This window comes from Hemitrygon akajei, chromosome 6 (assembly GCF_048418815.1).
Source record: "Hemitrygon akajei chromosome 6, sHemAka1.3, whole genome shotgun sequence".
Taxonomy (NCBI): domain Eukaryota; kingdom Metazoa; phylum Chordata; class Chondrichthyes; order Myliobatiformes; family Dasyatidae; genus Hemitrygon; species Hemitrygon akajei.
In genome coordinates this window covers 86,056,065-86,080,658 of record NC_133129.1, presented here as the reverse complement: position 1 = coordinate 86,080,658, position 24,594 = coordinate 86,056,065, and the positions used below count along the sequence as shown (strand labels likewise).

At 43.2% G+C, this 24,594-nt stretch overlaps 1 protein-coding gene across 1 annotated transcript in view; it reads right to left on the bottom strand.

Moving 5' to 3' along the window:
* Positions 1 to 17,337, bottom strand: part of rangrf (RAN guanine nucleotide release factor) — a 31,912-nt gene extending 14,575 nt beyond the window's left edge. The window contains 2 exon segments of the mRNA XM_073048736.1: positions 6,230 to 6,315; positions 16,890 to 17,337. Coding sequence (XP_072904837.1) covers positions 6,230 to 6,312 — 83 coding nt within the window. The 5' untranslated portion in view covers positions 6,313 to 6,315; positions 16,890 to 17,337.
* Positions 17,338 to 24,594: the final 7,257 nt, after the last annotated feature.

Below are 24,594 nucleotides of genomic sequence, written 5' to 3'. Positions count from 1 at the left end.
AGAGGGGGGAGGAGAGAGGGGGGAGGAGAGAGGGGGGAGGAGAGAGGGGGGAGGAGAGAGGGGGGAGGAGAGAGGGGGGAGGAGAGAGGGGGGAGGAGAGAGGGGGGAGGAGAGAGGGGGGAGAGAGGGGGAGGAGAGAGGGGGGAGGAGAGAGGGGGGAGGAGAGAGGGGGGAGGAGAGAGGGGGGAGGAGAGAGGGGGGAGGAGAGAGGGGGGAGGAGAGAGGGGGAGGGGGGAGGAGGGAGGGGGAGGAGAGAGGGGGAGGAGAGAGGGGGAGGAGAGAGGGGGAGGAGAGAGGGGGAGGAGAGAGGGGGAGGAGAGAGGGGGAGGAGAGAGGGGGAGGAGAGAGGGGGAGGAGAGAGGGGGAGGAGAGAGGGGGAGGAGAGAGGGGGAGGAGAGAGGGGGAGGAGAGGGGGGAGGAGAGGGGGAGGAGAGGGGGGAGGAGAGGGGGAGAGAGGGGGAGGAGAGAGGGAGGAGAGAGGGAGGAGAGAGGGAGGAGAGAGGGGGAGTGAGAAGGGAGGGAGAGAGGGAGGGTGGGAAGGAGGGAGGGAGAGAGGAGGGAAGGAAAGAGGGAGAGAGGCAAAAACAACACGTAAAAATCAAATCATGCAAACAGCAAAATAAATGAGTGAAAAACACAGAACATAAAACACAAAATTGAAAAGAGCCCAAGCATATTCAGTTCAGTGTTCATTATCTGCAGGCCACTCCGATTCAAAATTGCCCAAAAAACAGCCAGCACAGTCATGATTACTTGTTTAAGGCCGTATTTCCCAACCATTTTTCAGCCCAACTAAAGCACTTTCATACCTGCCAATGCCCCTCTTAGGCACAATATATTTTCCAGCATCCCCATAGTGTAAAGACATGTCTACCATATGCTGACATGAGAAAAATTATAGAACATAGAAACTTAGAAATCCATAATGCATTACAGGCCCTTCGGCCCACAATGTTCTGCCGACCATATAACCTACTCTAGAGACTGTCTAGAATTTCCCTAGCGCATAGCCCTCTATTTTTCTAAGCTCCATGTACCTATCTAAGAGTCTCTTAAAAGGCCCTGTTGTATCCGCCTCCACTACCGTCACTGGCTGTGCATTCCATGCATCCACCACTCTGTGTGAAAAACTTACCCTTGACATTCCCACGGTACCTATTTCCCAGCACCTTAAAACTATGCCCCCTTGTGTTAGCCATTTCAGCCAGTCCTGGTTAGAAGCCCCCGGCTATCCACACGATCAATGCCCCTCATCATCTTATCCACCTCTATCAGGCCACCTCTCATCCTCTGTCACTCCAAGAACAAAAGGCCAAGTACACTCAATCTATTGTCATACAGTATGCCCTCCAATCCAGGCAACATCCTTGTAAATCTCCACTGCACTCTCTCTATAGTATCCACGTTCTTCCTGTAGTGAGGTGACCAGAACTGAACACAGTTATCCAAGTGGGGTCTGACCAAGGTCTTGTATAGCTGCTTTAAATTTTTATTTGTCTTTAAACCTAGCTTACACAGGACCTGTGTGCTGTACAGCAGCTTCAATATCAATGTGATCCTTGAGCTTGATGGCTTTTAGCAAGAGTTGAAATATCTGGTTCAACTTGTGACAGCAAAAGCCTTAAGTCCCCACGCGTAACAATGTCCAAGCAGTTTCTGATTTTTGTGAGTTTGTGCTTCACTACACTGAAGCTTCTTTCAACAAGGTAGGATGGAAATGCAATGAAGAGTCTTCTCCAAAGACCAGGAAGCTTTGTATGATAGTGTAGCCACATCCAACATATGCCATCAGTTTTGAAAAGCGTCTTTGTCTCCTCATCATTCAAAATTTTAATGATTTCTTCTTGCAAGCTCTGTTCCTGTTTTTCCACCTTGCACAGAAAGGGTTAATTACCCTGACTGGAATTTCCAGATCGTTTAAATTCTTTTATCAATTCTGAAAATCCTTCTTTAGTGACTGAAGGTCTAAACAGTACTCTTGCAGATCACCATACTTTCCATGCAGGGAAACTGTGAAAACATTCTTCTCCCAATGTTTTGCTGATTTATTTCCAATTTTCTGATAAAAGTGGACAGACACTGCACTTTTTGCCTGGATTAAATTGAAATTCTCACCTTGCAGTTTCATATTTGGAATGTTCATTTTGTCATACAAATAGGCTAGGTATGCCACATTCCACGTAGAAATTCCATCTTGTTTCCCAAGCTCTTGTCGACTTTGAGCAATAATTCAACCAGTGTTAAAAAGATCAAAGAAACACTTTAAGCAGCAGCCTTTTGATAGCTAACACACTTCAGTGTGAAGAAACAAGAGTTCAAACACTTCATCATTATCTTGGCATAACTGGTGAAATATTAATGGACGAGCTTTAATTTTGTTGATAGCAGATATTAGCTTGCAAAAATTCGCTGGCTGAAGTTTTTGGCGGTGAGATGTTGATGATGAATTGCAAACAGACTTGGAATTTCTCTTTTCATAAATGCCACTAAACCAGCATGGTGACTTGTTGCACAATAAATCATGTTCCTTTTATCCTCAATATATATTTTGAGCTTGTCATAGATTGATTCTCCATTGATAATTGTTATTAACTTTTTACAAAAGATAACCTCTTCATAAACTTTTCCTTTTTTAATAAACCATACATATGCCACGAGCAATGCCTCATTGTCTCGCACAGTTGACTCATCCAGTTGTATCCTGTTCTGTTTTTTGTAGCTCTGTGCATAGTTGACACTCAGTGTCTTCACTCATTTCATCAATATGATGAGCTACAGTTATTACTCAGAGGAAATGATTTTAAAATACTGGTATCCATTTTGAGAACAGAGTTGAGCATTCTGATACAGCAGGCATTATTGATTTTTCACCAATTGGATGAGATTTTCTATGCTTTGCCATCATTTTGGAAATGTTATAAGAACCAATGAGACCACTACCAAGGTAATTTTTAGTTTTCCTGGCAAATGACTCCAGTGTGCAACACTTTTCAAATGTTTCTTTCATCTTCTGGAACTGAGTAATACCACAAGTAGCCTTTTCAGGGTGTCTTTTACAGAAGTGTTCCTGCAGCCTTGATGGTTTCATGGCTTCATTAGACAGTACACTACAGTATTACAAATAAGACGCATGGGTCGTCACTGATCTGATGGGAACGGAATGAAAGCATACTCCAGGTATGTAACATTGTATTGACACACTTTCTTGTAGTTTCTGCTTTTTAGCAGGATTAGAGTTCCAGGCTTCACCACCTTCAGACTCATAAAGGTATTTATTTGTATATGTATTTATCCATCAATAACGGGGCTAAATTAAAATAAAAAATTAACACAGAATGGGAATGCCTATCAGACGTTGACAACAGCAGTGAGTTGACACAGTCGGCTCAGGTCTTGTGCCTCAAGTTAGGGTGGCACTTACCGCCCCCCCGATTACTTCCATTTCCCCTAACGCCTCCTTAGGACATGTAACCACCCTCATTGGGAATGTCTTGGTTAAGGCAATGGATAGAAACCTATTGGCAACCTGCCCATTTCCCACATCCTCCCTCCCCCCAAGGTTGCCCACTCTTTATTCCATGGTTCACTGCCCTCTTCTATCAGAACGTCTCTTCAGCCCTTTGCCTTCCCACTTATCAAATTATTCCTACTTCCCAAACTGCCCCACCTTACCCCCCTCACCTGCATTCACCACTCGTGCTCCTTCCCTCCCCCTCTACCCTTGTTTTCAGGCTTTTGCCCTCTTTCTTTCCAGTCCTGATGAAGGGTCTCAACCCAAAACACCGATGGTTCAGTTCCCTCCGCAGATGCTCCCTGACCTGCTGAGTTCCTCCTGTAGTTTTTTTTTTGTGTGTTGTTCCAGATTTCCAGCCTCTTCAGAGTGCCGAATGTCTCCCCCCACACCGCCGCCCCCCCCCCCCCCCCCCCCCCGGTCTTCATCTGTTTGTTATCTTTCACAGTCCCTGATCCACCAATCACCCACTGGCCCCTGTCACCCCTCTCTCCTCTTTATACTGACCTCTTCTCTCCCCAGGTGGCAGGGTGGGGATATGTCCCTACTGAAGGAGATGTAAGATGCTCCTTCTTTCCACTAGCCTATAGGTCACCCTCGAGCCAGGTGTAACACCTACTTAGTCCTCTCCAAACTCCACCCCACACCCCCCTCTTAGCCGTTCAGGGTTACATGAAGCCATGGGAGCAGGTGGTGGATGGTTGTATGAGCAGCCGGTGCAGATCACAAGTCCTGGTTATGTGACCACTAATGCTAGGTAGACAATCTCTGAAGGGTATTGGGGTCTCCCATCTTGTAAAGACACTGCCCAGAAGAAGGTAATGGCAAACCATTTCTGTAAAAAACATTTGCCAAGGACAATCATGGTCATGGAAAGACAATAATCATCCAGGTCATACGACACGGAACATAATGAACGAACTCCTCTCCACCCTCGGTCTTGATGCAGGGTCTCAACCCGAAACATCAACCATTCCTTTCCCCTGCCACTCATGCACAGATGCTGCTTGATCTGCTCAGTCCCACCATCCTCCAAGAGGACCACAACCTTGTCATTGGATTTGAAGGCTTGCGTGCCCCAATGACCCGGAGAGCGATGTTGGCTGGAGTCAGGGCTGTATGCTTTAGCTCTTGGTAGGGTCACCCATGCCAAACAGGTCAAAGGGTAGAGACTTGACTAAGAGTGGTCCACTGGTCCTCCAGGTTCAGGTTTTTAGCTCAGTGCTAACAGGCCTGACTAACAAAACAGAATTGTTATGGAAACAGCAATGAAGAATCTTTCTACATCTGAGTGTGACGGCATTCCTGAGTCTCCAACTGGGACTTGCATGACTGACAGTAGTGAAAACTGAGAGGAAGCTACTGACACGATGAAGGAAGTCCTGAACACCGCCAGAGATGGAGGATCTTCATTGCAGCCCTAAAGGACAGCAGCATAATGGGAAGTATGACAAAAGATTACCAAGGAGAGATGGGAACACAGGGATGAAGTTACAATGAGGATCAATCAGGATTTTACTAAATAGCTGGCTTGTGTGACGAAGTTTCCCCTAATTCATTTGTTATAGAGTATAAAGCATAAAGCACAGCTCCAATGTCATATTCAGATTTGCTGATGACACCACTGTTGTGGGTCGAATCAAAGCTGGTGACGAATCACCATAAAGCAGGGAGATTGAAAATCTGGCTGAACTGTGCCACAACAACCACCTCTCACTCAATGTCAGCATGACCAAGGAGATTATTATTGATTTCAGGAGGAGAAAACCAAAAGTCCATGAGCCAATCCTCATTGGGGAATCAGAGGTGACGAGGGTCAGCAACTTTAAATTCTTCTGTGTTATCATTTCAGAGGACCTGTCTTGGGTCCGGGACGTAAGTACAATTATGAAGAAAGCACAGCTGTCATAAGTAAAACTTCCTTAGGAGCTTTGAAGATTCAGCTTGACATCTAAAGCTCTGACAAATTCCTATAGATGTGTAGTGGAGAGTACATTGACTGATTGCATCACAGCCTGGTATGGAAATACCAATGCCTTTGAACGGGTAAGACTACAAGTAGTAGTGGATATGGTCCAGTCCATCATGGGTAAAGCCCTCCCCGCCAGTGAGCACATCTACATGAAGTGTTGTTGCAGAAAAGCAACATCCATCAAGAACCGCCACCACCTAGGCCATGCTCTCTTCTCACTGATGCCATCAGGAAGAAGAATTAGGAGCCTCAGGACCCACACCACCAGGTTCAGGAACAGTTACTACCCCTCAACCATCAGGCTCTTGAACCAAAGGGAATAACTTCACTCACCCTATCACTGAACTCTGCCCACAATCTACGGACTCGTTTTCAAGGACTCTCCATCTCAGTTTCTTGATATTAATTGTTTACTTATTTATTATTATTTCTTTTGTATTTTGTGCTTGTTCTCTGTACGTTGGTTGTTTGTCCATCCTTGTGGGTTCAGTCTTTTATTGATCTATCATGTTTATTGGATTTACTGCATATGCCCGCAAGAGGTGGCATGTATGTACTTTGAAAATAAATTTACTTTGAACTTTCCTGCAGGTAGATGACCAGAAATGCACACAATACTCCATACTGGATATCTTATACAAGTTCAACAGAAAATCCCACCCCCTGTGCTCAGCGCTGTGGTTTATGAAGGCCAACGTACCAAAAGTTCTCTTCATGAGCCTATCTGCCTGTTACGTTGGACTTACCTGACATCTGTGAAATGAGGGGGGAGAACAATGGAGAACGAGCCCCCAAAAAGTGGTCGAGCATCGGTTCCGTTAGTCGCCATCTCCTGAAATGAGAGAGTTCCATACTTCACATTAAAGGGTTCCTCAGCATCCTGCTGAAATATATGGAACACAATGCGGGACAACACCAGCCTTTCGGACGAGAATGTACATGCCAAACTTGGTGCCGAACCTAACTAAACCTCTCAGTCCAAGCATCCACCACACTGTCTAAAATACGTACCCTGCATACCCCCTTTAAATTTCCTCCTCAAATTAAATGCAGGCTCTCTTGTATTTCACATTTCTATTTCGGTAAAATGACCCTGACCCCATTTGTGCCTCTCAAAAGTTTTATAAGCTTCTGTTAGGTCTCCCCTCATTCTCGGCCGCTCCAGAGAAAACAACCCAAGTTTGTCCAATCTCTCCTTACAGCTGATACCCTCCAATACAGGCAGCATCAGAATCTGAATCAGGTTTAAAATCTCCAGCATATAACTACAAGAAAATGTTTGTGAACCCTTTGCAATCACCTGGTTTTCTGCATTAATTACTCATAAAATGTGGGCATCCAAGTCACAATAATAGACAAACACAATCTGCCTAAACTAGTAACACACAAACAATTGTATTCTTCTCATCAACACTGAGTACACCATTTAAACAATCACAGTCCAGGCTCAAAAACAGTATGCGAACCTCTGGGGTAATGCCTTCTACAAAAGATATTGGGATCAGGAGTACCAATCAATGAATGGTGAAGGAAGAGAAAAAGAACCCAAGGGTAACAAGAAAAGATCTTCAGAAATCCCTAGAAATTGCCAAAGTCTCTGTTTTTGCATCCACTATAAGAAAAACACTGAACAAGAATGGTGTTCATGGAAGGACACCACGAAGGAAACCACTGCTCTTCAAGAAAAACATTGTCACATACCTCAAGTTTGCAAAGACCACCTGGATGTTCCACAATGTTTCTGGGACAATATTCTGTGGCAGATGTGACCAGAGTTGAACTTTTTGGCAGAAATGCACTTTGCTGTGTTTGGTGGAAAAAGGGCACTGCACACCAACACCAAAACCTCATCCTAACTGAGAAGCACGGTGGAAGGAGCATCACGGTTTGGGGCTGCTTTGCTGCCTCAGGGCCTGGACAGCTTGTAGTCGCTGGGAACAATGAATTCAAAATTGTATCAAGACATTCAACAGGAGAATGTTAGGGCAGAGGTCCATCACCCAAAGCTTAATAGAAGTTGAATGATGCAACAAGACCATGATTTGAAAAACGAGAGTAAATCAATGACAGAATGGTTTAAAAAGGTTAGGGTAGCCGACGGCCTCATACCCTGGTGAAATAGGGACATGCCTGTGAAGGCAGGCGAAGTCAGCTCCAGTGGACTGGGCGGATGAGATCAACAGTGAGATCCAATGGCCAGAAAGGCAGTTCCGCAATGTTCCGTGGAAAGTGAAGGATAAAACAAGGCAGATAAGTTGGCACGGTCATTCACTGCAACCAAGGAAGACCCCAGTTGTGGTGACTACTCATACCACTAGACCCAGACTTCTGAGGTCGAGAGAGTGGAATTGCCCCAGTGCAATGGCTTTTCCACTTTAACTCTCCCACACAGGTTTGCAGTCATCGTTAGTGATGATGGACAGCCACTATGGTACGTCACTAAAAACACTCACAAATTTCTACAGGTATAGCCTGGCTGCATCACTGTCAAGTGCGGAGAGGCCACGGCACAGGATCGTGAAAAGTTGCAGACAGTTGTAAACTTCGTCAGCTCAATCATGGACACTGGCCTCCTCAGCTTCCTGGACATCTTCAAGGACCTATATCACACAAGGGCCCCCATCACCCAAGTCTTAGGCACATTTTAGTTGGTGAGACCTCAAACAAAGTCATAAATCAAAAGGTTGAGTGTAGTGCAACTAGTGTCCTGAGATGTACTGTATATATTTCAATGCAAGACGTATTGTAGGAAAGGCAGATAAGCTTAGAGCATGAATCAACACCTGGAATTATGTCATTGTAACCATTAATGAGATGGTTGCAGGAGGGGCAGGACAGGCAGCTTAACATTCCATGGTTCCATTGTTTTAGACGCGACAGAGCGGGACTTATTAAAGGAGGAGGGGTGGCATTACTAGTCAGGGAAAATGTCATGGCAGTGCTCAGTCAAGAGAGACTGGAGAACTCATCTAGTGAGGCATTATGGATGGAAATGAGGAATAAGGAGAGTTCTGGTGACGTCATCGTCGAGAATGGCAGCTTAAGTCATTAGCTCCTCCGGAAAAATGAGTATTAAGCCCCGTTAACCCATCAAATATAGTATTTTTCAGAAAATATTTGAACTGAAAAGAGGGGCAAGAATGGGGAAAAGGAATGGAAATTTAAAAAGCGACACTGTGGAGCATGCGGCTGAGAGGAGTGCAGCGAGCGGCTCTCCTACCTGACCGCATGCTAGCGAGGCAGACGCTGGGCCTTGTTCAGGCGAAGTGGTGAATATGATCAAAATCCTGAAAGAGATAAGGGAGTTCCAGAAAGAAATAAAGCAGCAGCTACATGATATTAAGTCAGAGCTCGCCAACATCAATCAAAAAATAGCGGTGGCAGAGACTCGAATTGAGAAGGTGGAAGATCGCATTCAAAACGTGGAATGGATACTGAGTAAGACAATAAAAAAATTAAATCACCAAGAAGGTAAACTGCTTGACCTGGAGGGAAGATCACGGCGGAAAAATATCAGAATATACAATGTTCCCGAAGGAGCGGGGGGCTTGTCTATGACGGAGTTTGTTGGAAAGTTGCTGCCGGATGCGCTGGAGCTTCCCTCGACTATGGAGCTGGAAATCGAAAGAACGCATCGCGCATTAGTCCCGAAGTCTACCCAAGATAAGCCACGCTCAATAATAATTAAATTCCTTCGGTACAGTACTAAGGCGGAGATTCTATGAAGGGCCTGGGGTAAGAAGAGGGTGTTTTTAGGCGATAAATTAATATATTTCGACCAAGATTACCCCCCTCGCAGTCCTGCAGAAACGCAAAGAATACACTGAACTAAAGCAAGTACTAACGCAAAAGAGGATTAGATTTCAAACTCCGTACCCTGCTAAACTTCGAGTGTTTTATGACGACGGGATGCGGTTGTAGCAGACAGTGGAAGAGGCGACTACAGACATGAAGGCCAGAGGGTTGCCCATCAGCGTGATCAAACCGAGGGAAAGCCTGGCAGAGGAATTATCCCGCTCCGCCTGGGAAATAGTGCGAGAATCTAGAAGGCAGGAGACGGGAGGAGGCTGAGAGAAGTATATCAGGAAGAGACCGGGAGTTTCCCAAAGACAGTCCTCACCCCCTTCAGAAGAGCCATAAGGTCTGGCTAACTTTAAAAATGTTGAGAAACTAAACAGAAGCAAAAGTAGACGGTGATATTCCTATCTCCAGAAATACTTATTATAATGTGGATTTTATATTACTTAGTTGTTATTCTTTATTCGCTCACTTACTCCTTTTTCCCAACCAAAATGAGAATATATATATGTGTGCATATATGTGTATGTATGTAATATGTGTGTGTGTGTGTGTGTATATATATATATATATATATATATATATATATATATATATACATATACACACACAAACCCCTGCAACAAAAACAAAAATCTCTGATATGTTAATTCATGTGAACCCTTATTTAACTGACAAAAGTACAAAGAAAAGATTTTCAATAGTTTTACTGACCAACTTAATTGTATTTTGTAAATATACAGAAATTTAGAATTTGATGGCTGCAACACACTCAACAAAAGTTGGGACAGAGTTAAAATAAGATTGATTGAAAAGTGCACAGAATATTCAAGTAACACCGGTTTGGAAGACTCCACATTAAGCAGGCTAATTGGTAGCAGAGGAGGTATCATGACTGGGTATAAAAGTAGCGTCCATCAAAGGCACAGTCTTTGCAAGCAAGGATGGGTCGTGGCTCACCCCTTTGTGCCAAAATTCGTGACAGAATTGTTAGTCAGTTCAAAAGGAACATTTCCCAACACAAGATTGCAGAGAATTTAGGTCTTTCAACATCTACAGTACATAATATTGTGAAAAGATTCAGAGAATTCAGAGACATCTCAGTGTGTAAAGGGCAAGGTCGGAAACCACTGTTGAATGCGCGTGATCTTCGAGCCCTCAGGCGGCACTGCCTAAGAAACCGTCATGCTACTGTGACAATTATAGCCACCTGGGCTCGGGAGTACTTCAGAAAACCATTGTCACTTAACACAGTCCGTCGCTGCTTCCATTAATGCAACTTGAAACTGTATTACACAAGGAGGAAGCCATACATCAACTCTATGCAGAAACGCCGGCGAGTTCTCTGGGCCCTAGCTCGTCTCAGGGGAAATTAAAAGAATTAGGAATGAAATTAATTGTTTGGCTACGCAAGTAATCAGGAAAAATTTAATGTTTCTGAAACAGAGACATTATGAAAATGGATCAAAATCTATGAAAATACTGGCGTGGAAACTGGAAAAAAATAGCAGAAAATACAATTCATAAAATTAGGGACCCAAGAACAAAGATGATAAAAAATAAGCTAAGTGAAATTCAAGAAGCTTTTGAAGTGTTTTACAAAACTCTGTATTCCAAAGTTCCAGGGGGAAGCATAACCCAAATTGACACCTTCTTGAATTCTCTAGAGTTACCCACTTTAAGTGAAGAACAAAATAGAACGACGACTGCTGGCATAACTGAAGTTGAATTAAAAGCTGCAATTAGTAGGCTTAAATTAAGCAAGTCACCAGGATCAGATGGGTATATGGCAGAGTGGTACAAAGAATTTAAAAATGAGTTAATTCCTGTTTTACTCCCCACACTGAACTGGGCTCTAAAAAAGGCACAAATGCCACCCAGTTGGAAGGAAGCGATAATCTCAGCTATACCGAAAGAAGGCAAGGATAAAATGGAATGCGGGTCATTTAGACCAATATCCATTCTTAATGTAGATTATAGATTATTTACCTCCATCATGGCCAAACGATTAAAGGAATTTTTACCCATACTGATACATAACGATCAGACAGGTTTTATATGACAATGCCAGACACAAGACAATATACCAAGGACACTTCACATTATGGATCATATACAAAAAATTAAAATCGAAGCAATAGTGATAAGTGTGGACACTGAAAGGGCATTTGATTCAGTTAATTGGCATTTTCTTTACAGAGTTTTACATAGATTTGGTTTCCAAGACACAATTATTAAAACTATACAGACACTATATGACAATCCTACTGCTAGGATTAAAATCAATGAATATTTATCAAATAGTCTTACCCTAGAAAGGGGCACGAGACAGGGTTGTGCATGGTCACCGCTACTCTTCGCGTTATATCTGGAACCATTAGCTCAATACATCAGACAAAATGAAGATATCAGGGGAATTACTATTAAAGGGACAGAGCATAAATTGGCTTGTTATGCGGATGACATTTTGATCTATCTAGGGCAACCAACATAGTCTTTACCTAAATTGATGCAATCCTTTGAACAATATGGTCAATTATCAGGATACAAGATCAACATAGATAAAACCCAATTACTTTCATATTACTATAGCCCACCAAGAGAAATTGAGAGTCGATACCCCTGGGCATGGCACACACAGTCTTTCAAATATTTGGGCATCATTATGCCAAAAGATTTGGCAAAATTATCAGAATGTAATTATCAGCCTTTATACAAAAAAATTAAGGAAGATATGGCAAGATGGAACCTGATTCCTTTTTTCAGTCTCAGTTCAAGGATTGAGTCTATTAAAATGAATATACTGCCCAGACTGTTAAATCTCTTTCAGACCCTACCAATAAAGATTACCCGGTAATCAAAATCAATTCAATGAATGGAACAAGATGTTATCAAGGTATATTTGGCAGGGTAAAAGGCCTAGAGTTCGTCTCAAAACTTTGCAATTAGCAAAAGTAAAGGGGGGATGGGGCTTGCCTTCTCTTAGAGATTATTATTCTGCAGCACAGTTGAGAGCTGTGATATGTTGGTGCAACCCATCATATGACGCTCAATGGAAAAACATTGAGGAGCGGGTACTTCCCATCCCCATACAAGCAATTTTGGCTGATAACAACCTGCAAAGGTACATAAATACTATTGATAACCCATGGGTGAAATTGACTCTTAAAATATGGAAAACTACTATAAAAGAATATAATCTAGAGGGAGATATTGCAATTCTTAAATGGTGTGCATATGACTCAGATTTTACACCAAATAAATTGGATGCTAGATTTAAGGACTGGACAACTAAAGGAATAATAGTTCTTTGCAACATCATGAAAGGAACACTGTTCAGTTTTGAAATGCTTAAAGAGAAACACTTATTAGAAAAACAAGATTTTTATCGGTATTTACAGATGCAACAGTGTTAATAAGACACTTAAAAATGTAACCAAGGCAAATACATGCTTGATAGAACTCTTTAGAAAAGCATATAATTCAGTTAACGGTCAAATCTTAAAACACATTCGACTTCATACATTAAACAAAATGGGAGAAGGAAGGAAGGATAATTATATCTGAGGAAGAATGGACAATAATATGGAGCTATCAATGGAAGTGTACCAGTTCACAGAAATGGAGGGAGTTTGGATGGAAAAACTTGATAAGATATTTTATTACACGCTCTCAGAAATCCCATTAAGATAGTAACTTCCCTGTTTGCTGGAAAAATTGTGGAAATCAAAATGCAAATCATTATCATATCTTTTGGGACTGCCCTGTTATCAAAAACTATTGGAGGGGGATACACAATGCCCTACAAGACATCTTTAAATGTGAAATACCCTTAGAAAGTAAGACCATATATTTTGTATATATACGTCAAGAGTGGTTGAAAAGAGATAAATATTTAATGAATATACTGTTGGTGGCTGGTAAAAAGACTCTTACTAGGAAATGGTTATCACAGGAGAGCCCAACTTTAAACGCATGGATGGAAATTACAATGGACATTTACAAAATGGAGAAGATAACAGCATCTGTTAATCATAAGCTGGAACAATTTGATTCATACTGGGAAAAATGGTTTAACTACATAATGCCTCATAGGCCTGATTTTATTCTCACAAATCAATGAATATGTTGTTAAAAGAAAATCACTCCCTACTTGTATATAGTTTTTTCCTTTTGCTTGTTTTTTCTTTCCACTCTTTTCTACAAGTGTATACCTCAGATAAATACTATGTGGAGATTTGTGATATATATGATTATATAATATATATGTACAATGTCTAAAATACATCTTATGGAAAGTTTGTTTGATGATGAACTTCAATAAAAAATAAATTACAAAAAAAAAGGAAATGAGGAATAAGAAAGGTACGACCATGTTAATGAGGCTATAATACAGACCACCCACTGGTCCAAGGGATTTTGAGGAATAAATTAGTAGAGAGATCACAGACAGTTGCAAGAAACATAAGGTTGTTACGGTAGGTGGTTTTAACTTTCCATATATTGACTAGAACTCTCATACTGTAAAAGGACTTGATGGGATAGTTTGTCAAATGTGTTCAGGAAAGTTTCCTGTATCAATACATAGAAGTCCCAACCAAAGAGTGTGCGATACTGGATCTGCTATTAAGGAATGAGACAGGACAAGTGACAGAAGTTGGTGTCGGGGAAAACTTTGCAATCAGTGACCACAATGACATTAGTTTCAAAGTAAATATGCAAAAAGATAGGCTTGGTCCAGGGATTGAGATTCTAAATTGCAGAAAGGCCAATTTTCATCGCATCAGAAATGATCTGGCCAATGTGGACTGGGACAAGGTGTTTTCTGGCAAAAGTGTACGCACTTGGTAAGTGGAAGTCCTTCAAAAGTGAAATTTTAAGAGTTAAAGGTGAAATGAGAGGAAACCACTCAGATGGTGGTGAGAGTAGAACAAGCTGCAAGCACAAATGGTACATGCGAGGTCAATTTCAAAGTTTAAAAGAAGTTTGGATAGGTACATGGATGGTCGGGGTATGGAGGGCTATGGTCCCGGTGCAGGTTGATGGGAGTAGGCCGTTTAAACAGTATGACATGGACTAGATGGGCCGAGGGGCCTGCTTCTATTCTGTACCTTTTTATGACTTTATGGATGACAAAAGGGGAAGGGAAAGGGGAGGGAGCGGGAGGCAGCAGAGTGACATTCTGTAATGATCAATAAACCAAATGTTTGGAATCAAATTACCTTCCCTAGCGTCTCAGGGCTGGGTGTGTCTGGACACCCTACCCAGCACTGACACCCCTCCCGTGGTGCTCCACCCTCCACATTCCTAGCTTCCTTTGCTCCCGCCAGATTTACAAATTCACTCTCCGTTTGACAAATACAGTAACATGCAAAAGTCTTAGGCAGCCTCACCATACATAATAGTAGTGTACGTTTCTTACTGTAATTTATTGCTTTTTTATTAGTATGTTTGCAATGTACTGCTACGGCAAAACAGCAAATTTTACGACATACTAGTGATACTAAACCTGATTCTGGAAAACGATGCTGGAGAGGTGGTAACGGGGACAAAAAAAAAGGGAGACAAACTGAATAAGTATTTTGCATCAGTCTTCATTGTGGAAGACACTGCAGTATGCCAGAAATTCGAGAGTGTCGGGGGGCAGAAGTGAGTGCAGTTGCTATTACTAAGGAGAAGGTGCTCGGGAAGCTGAAAGTAATTAAGTCGCCTGGACCAGATGGTATACACCACAGAGTTCTGAAAGAGGTACCTAAAGAGATTGTGGAGGCATTAGTAATGAGTGGAATGGTTCTGGAGGACTGGAAAATTGCAAATGTCAGTCCATTCTTCAAGAAGGGAGGGAGGCAAAAGAAAGGAAACCGTAAGCCAGTTTGCCTGACCTCAGTGGTTGGGAAGATCCTGCAGTCCATTAATAAAGATGAGATCTCAGGGTACTTGGAGGCACCTGATAAAAGAGGCTGAAGTCAACATGGTTTCCTTAAGGGAAAATCTTGCCTGACCAATCTGTTGTAATTCTTTGAAGAAATACAAATCTCTTCTTGTAGAGATTTACAAGGATGTTGCCTGGATTAGAGAGCATACCTTATGAGAATAGGTTGAGTGAACTTGGCCTTTTCTCCTTGGAGCAACAGAGGATGAAAGGTGACCTGATAGAGGTGTATAAGATGATGAGAGGCATTGATTGTGTGGATAGTCAGAGGCTTTTCCCCAGGGCTGAAATGGCTAACGTGAGGGGGCATAGTTTTAACGTGCTTGGAAGTAGGTACAAGGTCAGAGGTTAAATTTTTTTTTTACACACAGACTGGTGGGCCTGTGGAATGCACTGCCAGCAAGTGGTAGAAGTGGATACAATAGGGTCTTTTAAGGGACCCTTAGGTAGGTATGTGGAGCTTAGAAAAATAGAGGGCTATGCAGTAGGGAAATTTGAGGCAGTTTCTTGAGTAGGTTACATGGTCGGTACAACATTGTGGGCCGAAGGGCCTGTAATGTGCTGTAGATTTTCTATGATGATTCTAAATAACCAGCAGGATAGACAAAGGAGAATCATTGGACGTTGATTACTTGGATTTTCAGAAGGCCTTTGACAAGCTACATGGTATTACAAGAAAGATACTGGCATGGCTAGAAGATTGGCTGACTGACAGGAGGCAAAGAGTGAGGATAACAAGAGCTTTTTCTGGTTGGCTGCCAGTAACTAGTGGTGTTCCACAGGGGTTTGGTGTTTTCATGTAATATGTCAACATTCGAAGGATGGAATTGTTTGCCTTTGTGGCTAAGTTTGCAGATGATACAACGATGGGTGGAGAGGCAAGTCGTGTTGAAGAAGCAGGGAGTCTGCAGGAGAACTTTAAGACAGATTAGGAGAATAGGCAAAGAACCGGCAAATGGAATATGGTGTTGGGAAGTGTATGGTCATGCACTTTGGTAGGAATAAAGGTGTAACTATCTTTTTTTTAACATGGTAAGCCAATTCAGAAACCAGAGGTGCAAAAGGATTTGGAAGTCCTCGAACAAGAGAAAATCCACAAATGTTGGAAATCCGAACAACGTGCACAAAATGCTCCCCCCTACCCATTTTCTGCTTTTGTAGGGATCACTCCCTAGTGTCTCCCTCAACTATTTTGTCCCTACCCACTTAACCTTGCAAGCGGAACCTGCCCTTACACCTCCTCCCTACCATTCAAGGTCCCAAACAGTCCTTTCAAGTGAGGCGACACTTCACCTGTGAGTCTGTTGAGGTCACTGAGGGGACACATACCCCACATGCCCCTCAGTGGGGAAGTGGAATTACCGGCACTGCGCACGACTAACTCTACCTCTCATGAAGGACCATGTTCCTCTGGTTCTGCCCCTCACTGGGGATCAGGCTCCACTGGCATTTCTCCCTCTGCAGCACATGTTGATAAGGGGAAGCCTCTCACGGGGTATCAGACTACCCTTGCACTGACCCCACCGGCTGCATCCCCCCGTTCGGCTGCCCCCCAGACCTGAAGGCGCCACGTGATCAGATGTCACGTGTTCCTGTGTCTCCTCGTAGGAGCGGTTTCTTACGGGCTCACGTCCCGGTGAACGATGCTAGCGAAAGGATAGGCGGCGCGCCGTTACCTGACTGCTCGAACTCAGTCCCCGGCCTCCGTGGTACCTCCGCGGCCCGCCGAGCCTTGCCGGAAGTAGCCGATTTTTTACCAGAAACTCACGAAACTCAGATCGTTTCCCTCACCGGAAATGCCCGAATTCCCGGGCTGGTCTCCGTAAATACCCGAACCGCAAGATCGATCGCCGGAAAAATCCGAACCTCACGGCCGTCATCGTTCCCGATCCCCGATCGGTCGCCGGAAATTTCCGAACCTCACGGACAATCTCCGATAATTCCCGATCCCCGATCAGTCTCCGAAAAAATCCGAACCACCCGGCTGGCCTCCGGAAATGCACGATCCTCCTTGCCCTCCTCTGTCGGTAGCCTCTGACGATCAATTAACAAATTCAGAGATAAAAATGTCCGCTTTAGGAGCACAGGACCCCTCCGAGTTCCTTAGAGGCTCTGAACCAGGGTCATGTGTCGGCTCTCCAGCGGCTGTCCATCCGGCATGGCGTGGCTACGTTGACAGAGGATTCATCGAGAACGTTCATCAATGTGGGTTCCAGATCCAGCCAGGGCCAATGCTAGAGATCTGTGTCCTAATAATTGGAAAGATAGAAAAATATAGCACAGGAACAGACCCTTTGGCCCACAATGTTGTGCCAAACCAGCTAAAAGGTAAATCAACACCCCACCCCCAAACTAAACCCTCCTACCTAAGCAATATATCCCTCCATCTTCCTTACATCCATGTGCCTATCCAAATGTCTCTTAATAACCTTAACTGCCATACCAGGCAGTGCATTCCACTCTCTGAGTAAAATACTTACCCCTCACATCCCCTTTGAACCTACCCCCTCTCACCATCAATGCATGCCCTCTGGTATTAGACATTTCAACCCTGGGAAACAGATACTCTCTGTCCACTCAACCTACTCTTCTCATAATCTTACAAACCTCTGTCAGATCTCCCCTCAGCCTCCGGCACTCCAGAGAAAACAACCCAAGTTTGTCCAGCCTCTTGTGATAGCACACGCCCTGTAAACCAGGCAGCATCCTGGTAAACCTCTTCTGCACGCAACGTCCCTCCTATAGTGGGGCGACCAGAACTGTACACAATACTCCAGATGTGGCCTAACTAGAGTTTTCTACAGTTGCAACTTAACGTTTGACTTTTGAACTCAATGCCTCAATTAATAAAAGCAAGCATTCCATAAGCCTTCTTAACCACCTTATCGATCTGTGTAACCACTTTCAAGGACCTATGAACTTGGACCCAAGATTTACTCTGAACTTTGACATTGCTGAAGAGAAAATAGTTCAAGTGATGAACTTGTGTACGAAGTTAGCCTAAAGGGCATTCATCTCATAGAGTCAAGTTGGTCAAAGAGTTTTGGTTATTTATTTATAGAGTAGCATGTACCAAAAGTGACATATTAGCTGGAATCTAGTCAAGGATTTGGAAGCAATGTTTGCAATTGCAAGATGGAATTAATCAGTTTATTTATTAACACTCTGGTTTCAGGAATGGGTTGCAGGCTGGTCTAATTATTCTTGAATTTGAGCCCATTTTCCTCCCACTGTACTTAAATAATGAACTCCAGGAATTCCAATGAGTTCGAGCATGGGAAAATCTTTGGAGAGACTGTTGGGTGGAGTTTCCGAAAAGTGAAGCCTGTATTCCTGGACCCAGCTTTTGAGGTATACATTGGAGCTGAATGTTCCAGAAGGTGCAGGGGCGGACCATTGATGTGGTTCCCCCCGCAGTCTGAAGACATGCTGCTTGGTTGGTTCATTGGTCATTGTCATTTGTCCTGTGGCTGGGCTCGGGTTAAATCGGGGGGATTGCTGGGCAGCACGGCTCAAAAGGCCAGAAGGGCCTGTTCCACACTGTATCTCAATAAATAAATTTAAAAAAATAAAGCAGCAGTTAATCTTGAACTTGTGAAAGTCAAAGTAGATCTATTTTTAAAGTAAGTATACACTCGGTGGCCACTGAGTATATGTCCGTGGTCTTCTGCTGCTGTAGTCCATCCACTTCAGGGCTCAACCCGTTGTGCATTCAGAGATGCTCTTCTGCACACACCATTGTAACATGTGGTTATTTGAGTTACTGTCACCTTCCTGTCAGCTTGAACCAGTCTGGCCGTTCTCCTCTGTCCTCTCTCTTTAACAAGGAGTTTTCACCCACTGAATTAGCCTCTCACTGGATTTTTTTTCTTTGCACCAATCTCTAGGGATTTGTGTGCGAAAACCCCAGGAGATCAGCAGTTTCTGAGATAACCAAACCGCCCCGTCTGGCACCAGCAATCATTCCACGGCCAATGTCCCCTCAGATCACATTTCTTCCTCATTCTGATGTTTGGTCTGAACAACAGCTGAACCTCTTGACCGTGTCTGCCTGTCTTTATGCATTGAGTTGCTGCCACATGATTGGCTGATGAGATATTTGCAATAACAAGCAGGTGTACCTGATCAAAGTTCAAAGTAAATTTATTATCAAAGTACACATGTCACCATATACAGCCCTGAAATTCATTTTCCTGTGGGAATACTCAGCAAATCTATAGAACAGTAACTACAACAGGATCAATGAAAGATCAACCGGAGTGCGAAGACAACAAACTGTGCAAATGCAAATACAAATAAATAGCAATAAATATCGAGAACATGAGATAAAGAGTCCTTAAAATGAGATAATTGGTTGTGGGAACATCTCAATATATCAGAAATGAGAAAATCTGCAGATGCTGGAAATCCAAGTAACACACGCAAAATGCTGGAGGAACTCGGCAGGCCAGGCATTGCCTACTTCCATAGAGGCTGCCTGGCCTGCTGAGTTCCTCCAGCATTTTGCATGTGTTATCTCAGTAGATGGGTTTCGTCAACCTCTTTTATTCAGAAGCCTGATGGCTGAGGGGTAGTAACTGTTCTTGAACCTGGCAGTGCAAGTCCTGAGGCTCTTGTCCCTTCTACCTGATGGCAGCAGTGAGAAGAGAGCATGGCCTGGGTGGTGAGAATGTCCGATAACAGATGCTATTTCCTATATCAGCATTTCATGTAGATGTGGTGGGGAGGGCTTTACCAGTGATGTGCTGGGACGAATCCGCTACCTTTTGTAGGATTTTCTGTTCAAGGGCATTGGCGTTTCCATACCAGACTCTGCACTATATATCTCTAGAAGTTTGTCAAAGTTTTTGATGACATGCCAAATCCCCACAACTCCTAAGCTGCCGTGCTTATTTGCAATTACATTTATATGACAGGTCTAGGACAGGTGCTCTGATCTGATAAAGCAGCCACTGAGTATATCTGACTATATACTGTACAAACGTATGATTCAGGAAAATAAAGAGATAAAACAGGACTCATGAAAACTATATATAAACAAAGACTGACAAACAACCGAAATGAAAAAGAAGGTAAATTATGCAAATTAAAAGAAAATTATTAATAGTGAGAACTTGAGTTGTAGAGTCCTGGAAAGTGGGTGCACGGGTTGTGGAGACAGTTCAGAGTTTCTCATTGCACCTGTGCCACATGTGTGGATAATGATAAACTTCCCGTTTGCACGTGGGGGCTACTAGTTGCAATGGGAGGTAGGAAAGGCTTGTCAAAATGTCAATCAGTCATGGGGGGGTTTCAATATGCAGACAGATTGGGAAAATCAAGTTGGGCCCATTATCTAAGAAAGGATGTGCTGATATTGGAGAGGCTTCAAAGGAGGTTCATAAAAATGGTTCAGGGATTTAAAGGGTTATCGTTTAGTGGCTCTGGGCCTCTACTCGCTAGAATTCAGAAGAATAAGGGGGGATCTCATTGAAAACTATTGAATGTTGAAAGACCTCAAAAGAGTGGATGTGGAGGGGATGCTTCCTATAATGGGTGAGTCTAAGACCAGAGGACACAGCCTCAGAATAGAGGGTCATCCTTTCAGAACAGAACGTATAAATTTCTTTAGCCAGGGAGCAGTGTATCTGTGGAATTCGTTGCCAGAGGCTGCTGTGGAGACTGTCATTGGGTGTATTTAAGGCAGAAGTTGATAGTTTCTTGATTAATCAGGGCATGACAGTCAGCTGTGGGAAATGAACCCATGTCTCTGGTGCCGAAAGCCATCTGGCTAACCACTATGCTACCAAGAGATATCACAGATGCTGGAAATTTTGAGTAATAAACACACAAACTGGTGGAGGAACTCAGTGGGTCAGGCACCATCTATGGAGAAGAATAAAAAGTAGATAGAGTCATAAAGAAAGCTTTAGGCACCTTGGCCTTCATAAATTAATGAATTGAGGACAGGAGACGGGATGTTATGTTGAGGTTGTACAAGACATTGGTGAAGCCTAATTTGGAGCATCGTGTGCCATTTTAGTCACCAACCTACAGGAGAGATGTAAATAGAGTTGAAAGAGTACAGAGAAAATTTACAAAGACGTTGGAGGGTCTGAGGTATGAGGAAAGATTGAAGAGGTTTGGAATTTATTCCTTGGAACGTAGGAGAATGAGGAGAGATTTGATAGAGGTATACAAAATTATGAGGGGTATAGTTAAGGTAAATGCAATCAGACTTGGGTGGGACTACAACCAGAGGTCATTGGTCAAAGTTCAAAGGTGAAAAGTTTAAAGGGAGCATGAGGGGAAACTTCTTCACTCGGGTTTGAGGACCTGAGTTACAGGGAAGGTTGAATAGGCATCCTATTCTCTGGAACGTAGAAGTCCGAGAGGAGGTTTGATATACAGTTATACGGGTATACACAGTTATGAGGGGGATAGAGAGGGTACATGCAAGCAGGCTTTTTCCATTGAAGTTGGATGAGACTACAACCAGGGTGAAAGGTGAAAAGTTTCAGGGGAACATGAGAAACTTCACTCAGAGCTTGGAATGAGCTGCCAGCACAAGAGGTGCACGCCAGCTCGATTTCAACATTTAAGAGATAGGGACGTGGATGGTGGGGTATGGAGGGCTATGGTCCCCGTGCAGTTGGATGGGAGTAGGCAGTTTAAATGGGTTTGGCATGGACTGGATGGGTTGAAGAGCCTGTTTCGGTGCTGTACTTTTCTATGACTATGACTCAATAACAGTCAACATTTCAAACCCGTCATCAGGACTTCATCAGACGTTTTGGTCGATTGGCTAATTGGCGGCTATAAGTTGCCCTTAGTGTGGGAGTGAGGAGTAGAATCTGGGGGCAATTGAAGGGATTAGGGAAGGATACAGTGTTGGTGAGTGTGTGACAGTCAGCACAGAGTCAGTGTGTCAAAATAAAAAGAGGCCCAGGAGACTGTTGATAGTGGAATCTGAAGCAACTCAAAAGGTGATGGAGGAACTCAACAGGCGAGGCAGCATCTGTTGTTTTTGTTTGGCGGCGATGGTGAAATCACAACAGGGGTTGGCCGTGGGGGTTATTGTGAGATGAACAAGTCACCAGAGAGAGACGCTGATGCTAGTGGATATAGAAGTCTTTATTCAGCAAAACAGGCGCTAATTGAGACACTCTTGGAAGAAGAGGCCTGTCTGAACCAACATTACATGATAGTTTATATGCTTCTCCGTTGAATTACATACAGTTTTCACACACCTCTTCACTCTTCGCACTCATACTCCAGATAATTAACATTAAATGAATGTTAATCAGTATTGTCTGGTTTGCAGTCAAGTCCAGTCCACAGCTTGGTTCAGGGCTGCGCTTTAAATTCAATCTATGGCTTACATTCAAATTTGAAGACTGGTTGCTGTTGAAATTACTATTTACTATATACCCTAACACCAGAATACACCCTAAAAGGGGTCAAGGGAGGATATTGTCACACTGCATCTTCGGACCCAAGTGCAGGATCACACAGTGACTTGGAAGGGTTGAACAAAACTAGGAGTTTTAATTTAAAAAAAAAACAGGTGAACTTCCAAAGTCTTGGCTAACTCAACTGGAACTTCACAAGGCATGGATCAGGACAACCAAGCCAACGAGGGGTTAGTACTGCCCCTTTTAATTCACTCCAGGGCACAAAAGAACCTGTGCAAAGCAGATAAACCCCAAACTAATTACACGCTAACAAGTAACTATCCTAATCAGAGAGAAACATCCAAGAATACTTAATTGGACACCTGCAAAGTCTTGGAAAATTAATTGCAAGTATTCAAAGACAATTGCAACTTAAATGTAAACTAGAGAAGACCTAATAACACATAAAAAACCCAAAATGCAAAAATATAAACAATTATAATTAATAAAATGCAGAGAATACAAGAAAAACCTCAACAGCAAAAAACTCAGAGCCCTCAGAATACTCAACCACAACCCGAGGTTGCTCTCTCTCCTGTCGGTAGAAACAGTTCCACCGGGCTTAATAGATTAACCACACTGTCGACCACTTATGACTAACAATAATATACTCAGCCTTTTGACACGTACCAAATCTCTTAGGAATTTCAGGAGATTTGATACATCACCAAAGACTCTTTCGAGTTTCTGCAGATATATGGTGGAGAGTATACGGTTGTATCACAGTCTGTATCAAGAGATCGCAGAGAGTTATAGACCTGGCCAGCTCCATCATGGTCACAATCCTCCTCACCATTAAGTGTATCTCCAAGAAGTGATGGCTCAAGAAGGCAGCATCCATCATTAAAGACCCTCACCGCCCTGGAAATGCCCTGTTCTCACTACATCGGGGTGATAGTACAGGAGCCTCAAGATCAACATTCGAAGTTTTAGGAACAGCTTCTTCCCCTCCACCATCAGATTTCTGAATGGCACATGAAGGCTACCCCGCTATTCCTCTTTTGAACTATTTATTTATTTTATTGTAACTAGTATTTGCTATGTCTGCACTGTACTGCTGCCGCAAAACAACAAATTTCATGACTGTGTGTATGTCAGTGATAAATCCAATTGTCTCCACAATATGCAATACTCACATGGACCACCAGATGGCGCTGTCTATCAATGGAAAAGAATTAGAGCCGCAGAAACCTCAACACGGGGATAAAATCATTCGGCACACCCTGCCTCTGTTGGCCCTCTGGAAGAGCTTCCCTTCAAATGTACACAATGTTTAATTGTACCCTTGGTGTAGAAAAGCCTGCAAAGGTTTCTGTTCCTGTCGTGTTCTCACCACCCATCCTTCTATGTCCACCTCACTCTATCTAATGATCCGGGGTAGAGGAGTTCATTGTAAGTTCAGCCCCATGTCTTGAAACTGACTGTGGAAATCTGTCATGTCCCCTCAGGTTCTGAGTTGCTTCAGTAAGATCTGCCCTCATTCCCCAAGGAATGCAGACCCATCTGCCCTCTCTTGGTAGACAACCCTCTCACCAGAATTAGCTTCTCTTTTGGACTGTCTCTGACCATATTATATTCTTTCTCATTGGAAACCAGAAACTGGCACAGATATGAATTCACCCTCACCTTGAACAATTTATTCTGCGTTTCCAATGCCTCCGCTATAAAGACTCCCAGTTACGAGTTGTCCAAGTTCCATAAATCTGAATTTACACACGATCCCCCATACATTCGATCAAGATGGCACCAGCAAGCAACGTGTCCAATGGCAGTGTCCTGCTGACAGTTCACAAAACGGCTTTCATTTCTTCTTTCAAATATGATTCTATGCTGAAGCTGCGTGTGATTGGAACCAGTGATTTACACTTTGATGGTGTTTTGCTTTTTGGGCTGATTGAGCACTCTGGGAGTTCAAAGGCTCATTTATTATCAATGCATACAATTTGAA